This window comes from Ornithodoros turicata, chromosome 1 (assembly GCF_037126465.1).
Source record: "Ornithodoros turicata isolate Travis chromosome 1, ASM3712646v1, whole genome shotgun sequence".
NCBI classification, from domain to species: Eukaryota; Metazoa; Arthropoda; class Arachnida; order Ixodida; family Argasidae; genus Ornithodoros; species Ornithodoros turicata.
Genome location: NC_088201.1, coordinates 211,331,937 through 211,337,112, shown reverse-complemented (window position 1 = coordinate 211,337,112; position 5,176 = coordinate 211,331,937). Strand labels below are relative to the sequence as shown.

At 49.2% G+C, this 5,176-nt stretch overlaps 1 protein-coding gene across 1 annotated transcript; it reads left to right on the top strand.

Annotated features, from left to right (window-relative positions):
- The first annotated feature begins 3,703 nt into the window (after positions 1 to 3,703).
- Positions 3,704 to 4,837, top strand: LOC135394265 (uncharacterized). Its single transcript, XM_064624941.1, has one exon. It carries the CDS (start codon positions 3,704 to 3,706, stop codon positions 4,835 to 4,837), a length of 1,134 nt encoding a protein of 377 aa, XP_064481011.1.
- The last annotated feature ends 339 nt before the right edge of the window (positions 4,838 to 5,176 follow it).

The window sequence follows — 5,176 nt, the reverse complement described above, 5'->3', positions numbered from 1 at the left end:
ACTAAGGTGGTTCCTGTCGTTTGCTAAGCAATCTGACCGAGGTATTTTTGCCATGGACTGGTCAGCGGCGGCAAGTAAAATTGAGCGATGGTCACAAAAGTGATAGCCTGTGGTCCTTGCAGTATGTCGGCTTGCCGCTCGCAAAGGATTGCCTTGACACCCAACGTGAACAGTTCCTCTATGGGGCTCAGAAAGGGGTGTACGGTGGCTGGTACAGTCCTCGACAAAAGTTTATGGAGCAGGCTCTAGCGCATTCCTTCCTCAGCGACACGCTAGCAGCGAATGTGACAGTACGGACTTACAAACGTGTGCCTAGGTAACCCAGCCACCTGCTTGCAAGTCCGTACGGCACCATTCGCTGCTGGCACGTCACTCTAAAGAAAGAATGTGCCGCAGAGTGTCCCATAAACTTTTTCATGGATACGCTTGTGCGCAGGTGCATTGTCTAATGAGACCACCTCCTCGTCAGGCTCGGCTTCTCCCCGCAAGGCGTGACACCTCCGAATCGGAATTGTTTAATGTCAACCAGGACACTTTGTCGACTACTTTCTAATGTAGCAGGCTGCTTGCCAACATACATGCGATGATGTTGACATTGGGTGCGTTAAGTAGGTGGCCTGGGGCGCGAGTGTTTCTGAATCCACTCACTTAACGTGACACAAGCGGCACTCGCGTACCCAAGAGTGAGCCGCTTTTCGCGCTCCCGTTTCATTTGCATGCATGGAAGCAGATAACAAGCGCCCGGGTGCTCGAGATTTTGCGTGACGTACTCCGTGTTGAGCGGCGCAGGACGACCTTCGAAGTGTGGGCTCGAAAGCAAAATACGCACTTACTATGTTACCCAACGCTCAGATTTCAGTAACCTGTAGTATTTTTAGAATTGTTATCATGCTTTTTTATTATGGGAGACTTCCACACGGATATCGGCGGTTATTCGCGCGAAGTGCAGTACTTTAATGTAGACGCCTTCACGAAATGCCGTCATCTTCACAGTAAATAGCTCCTATGGTGTGTGTTACAAATTTCCATCTTTTTTTCATTTCATTCGTTGTTACGAGTCTTCACAACCACTGTCGCCACTTCCAACGCTGCTACAGGTTCAAACTAATCCAACGTGTCATCCGTCTGTGCACTGCATGAGCAGACAACAGGATGCGGCATAAGCGAGCGAGCAATGTAGCGCTCCAAAGTTGCATTTCGCTATTTAGTGACCGCTACGTGCGTCATACTCCCGATTTGAGTGCGCCAAAAGATGGGCACCTACTTAACGCACACTTTGGCACCTTTCGAGCTTGTCGTCGTGCGCACAGCTTTTGTTCCACGCTCGGAGCGACCATAGATCTGCTGCGCAAAATATCACTGTTCATTTCATCGTTGTTGTATCGAACTACTTGAAGGCCCTCACTCTGCAGCCACACATCAGTTCGATTCCGGTCTCGAGGCACATGGGAAAGTAGCTTTAATATGTATCCATGTCCATCCAGGAGGCGATTTGTCGTCGATAGACTGATGTCAAGTTCGGGCCAAGTTTGTCACATAGCGTCTCTGATTGGGGAAGGTGTGTAGCTTCGGTGATTGTCAACAGTTTCTCGTATTTTCTCGACGACGTCTCCGTTGTACCTGCATTTTGGTCCTCCCCGCTTTTGCGCTTCCTCTCTGTCTGTCTTCGCGATTGAACGCGCCGTCTGGATGTTGATCTGTAGGAGTTCAGACAGCTGAATGAGATTTCTACCTTGACTTGTACATTCTATAATAGGCCATTTGCAAAAGTTCCAGGGAGCAGCGCGCGCCCTGGGAGGGTATGCCGGGAAATGCTGTGCAAAACGACAGCGACGCTGCATACACCAGTACGACGACGACAACGACGATCGGAGCCGATAGCAAATCCTAGAGCACTAGAAAAACAAGTTTCAGACTACCGCCAGCCTTTTCTCTCGCCGCCGCGATGGTTATTGGCCGAATCCACCCACGTGACCTTGATCCACCATATCCCATCCGCTTATTTATGCATTTGGTCATCTCTTGTACAGGCAATATGCTGCCATAGATCACTGGCCCTGTTAAGATTAAAATACTACAGTCTTACGTCTGTGTTTTTAAATTAAAATGTGTTTAAAAATTATTATCCAGATTGACAGTCCCACAGTATCCCATTACAGTGCAAAACACACATTTTTAGTGAAAAGCATGGGTAATACCGGTAGACACGAGAACAGTCCCACAGTATCCCATTACAGTGCAAGAACCCCCATTTTGAATGAAAAGTATGGGTGGTACCTGTAAACATGGTTGTAGTCCTACAATATCGTGATCCAGAGAGACGGTCACACAGTATCCCGTTACAGTGCAAAAACCCGCATTTTCAAAGAAAATCATGGCCAGTACCCGTTGACATGGGAATCGTCCCACAATATCGTAATCCAGATTGACAGTCCCACAGTATGCCATTTCAGTGCAGAAACCCACATTTTTAATGAAAAGCGTGGGTAATACCCCGAAGACATGGTAATAGTCCCACAATATCCCATTTGAGTGCAGAAATCCACATCTTAAATGAAAAGCATGGATTGTTATGAATGGTGGACTCGAATTGAAGTTTGCTACGAAGCGAAGAGAAGAACGAGGACGGTGCTCGTGCAGTGGCCGGGGGATGCACTCGAACTTGTTCGGTCATTCTTTGTTTGTCTGTTACAGAGTTGACACGTATTAAACGGCATTCGTAGTTTCTTATGTGCGCTTGGTGAGCCTCTTCGTTACTAACCTTCGTAACGCAGCCAATTGCCACAGCTTCGTAGTGGGGCCGAAACCCAGGGAAAGCCAAGATACCAGGACTTTGAAGCGACAATGGATCGGCTGAAGGTGAACCTCACGGTGCTACGTGGCAAGTGCACAAGAGTAATCAACGACGGAAAGACTCTTCTGGATGCAAACGACTCCACACCCGAGAACCTGACCGAATGCTTCGATCGGCTGACACTACTAATCGAGGACTTAAGGCAATTGAATATAGCTTTGGAACCGCTCCTCCGTATCGAAGAGTTGGAAAAGGAATTGACAACCAGTTCTGATAACGACGAAGACGCGGTTAAGACTCTTTCGCTGCTGAGGTACCGTCTGCAACACTGAAGCGATAGTCAGTTTCCTCTCTCAGCGCATGCAGCACAACCAGATTCAGCAACCGCGGAGCTATCCGGTAGAAGAGACCAGGAACAACAACAACAACAACAACTTTATTTTGAGACCAGGAAGAGACCAGGAAGGAGCGGGGTGAAGTTACCTAAACTGGAGTTGCCGGAGAAGCAGAGAAAATAGGGGGGGGGGGGTCTCAGAACGGATGTGCAAGACCGCCAACAGAAAAGCCAGACGGTCAGTCAACGGACACCATCGGCGTCAGTGCTACACTCAGCAGTCGCCGCGCGAAGAGATTGTTATACCTCCGGTTCTTGGTCGCATTCTACAGAACGATGCAACGCGGACTTGGAGCTCAAGCACAAGAAATAGAAGCTCACATATGAACGACGATGCTTCAGGTGCACTATGCCAGGGCACCGGTCCAGCGAATTTCGAAGAAGGGTCCAGTGTTCCCGTTGCCAGGGATGACACGTGAGGTCCATATACAATCCGGATTGGGTCTGCGCGACGGCAGGCACACGAAACACTGATTCTATCGTAGCGTTCACCAAAGTTTACTAACGCGGTATGCATGGCTCCGACCTTCACCAACTCATCCACAACTGTGTATCTTCAGACCTTCCGTTCATGGGCAGTATCAGATGAGAAGTGTCTGTACGTCCGTGGTCTTTTCGATACCGGCAGTCAGAAGAGGTTTGTTCGAGAAAACATTTCTAAAGCACTAAATTTGCCAGTTATAACTGAGTTGGACATTAGCATCAACACTTTTGCAACCACGTCTTCAAAGACCGTCAAGCGTCGGGTGGTGCAACTGAAGCTCCGGAACCAGTTCAGCTCGGAAGATATACTACTAGACGCAATCGAGATACCTGTCATCCGCAAAGACATCCCTTCGACGCCCGCATGTGACCAGCATCTTATCGAGTTGACACGGAGTGGTCAGGATAATGCAGACGGCGTGATCTTTCCTGGGGTTCCACAGGTGGATGGGATTAGTTTGCTGGTCGGATCCGACCAGATGTGGAGACTTTGCACTGGCGACATCAGACGCTACCACGCAAATGATGCACTCGTTGCGATGAACACTAAATTTGGATGGACATTACAGGGACCAAGTGCAGTCCGAAGCTTTGCGGCCAGACAGACAAGCAATATGATATGTGTTCTCCGGGCCAACGTCAACCTTAATCAGGAAAACTCTGATGACGTCTTGAACCGGTTCTGGGAGCTCGAGAATATAGCCATACTGGACGAGTGCCCATCTGCTGATATCGACCCTCCTTTGAAGCACTTGCAGGAGACTGCAACCGTGAAGGACGGGAGGTACGAGGTACGCTTGCCGTGGAAACCACACAGCTATCACTTGGATGACAATCTCAACATAACCCAGACGCGATTGAGCAAACTAGTTAGCCGCCTACAGAAAGACGAGAAACTTCTTGAAGAATACGATGAGGCGATACGCAGGTACGTGAAGAACGAGCACGCCGGAGAAGTTCCGGTTAAGGTGGATGTCTGTTCCGACCACATTTATTACATGCCCCATCGAAAGGTGATCAGGGAGAGCTCAACCACGACTAAGCCTAGGGTGGTATTCGATGCACCATCCCACGCTGCAGGAACAGCTTCATTGAACGATTGCTTGGAATCAGGACCTAAATTGAACCCCAACGTTCTGGACATCCTGATACGCTTCAGAACGTAGCCTGTTGCCATGATCGCTGACATACAGAAGGCTTTCCTTCAGATAGCTGTGAATGAAGTTGACAGAGATGCTTTGCGATTTCTATGGTTCGAAGCAACTCCCTACCGACGCTTACCCACGCTTAACAGGATAGTGGAATGGCGCATGACGCGCGTGCCTTTCGGAACGACTGCTAGCCCGTTTCTGCTGGTGGCTACTCTGCGTCATCACCTTACAAACGTCAAGGAAGAGTTTCACCAAACGGCTACAGTCATGGCCCAGTCTTTTTACGTCGAGGATCTAGTGGTCTGGGCGGATAACGATGTGGACGGTCTCAGGATCTATGAAGAAGCCAGGAGT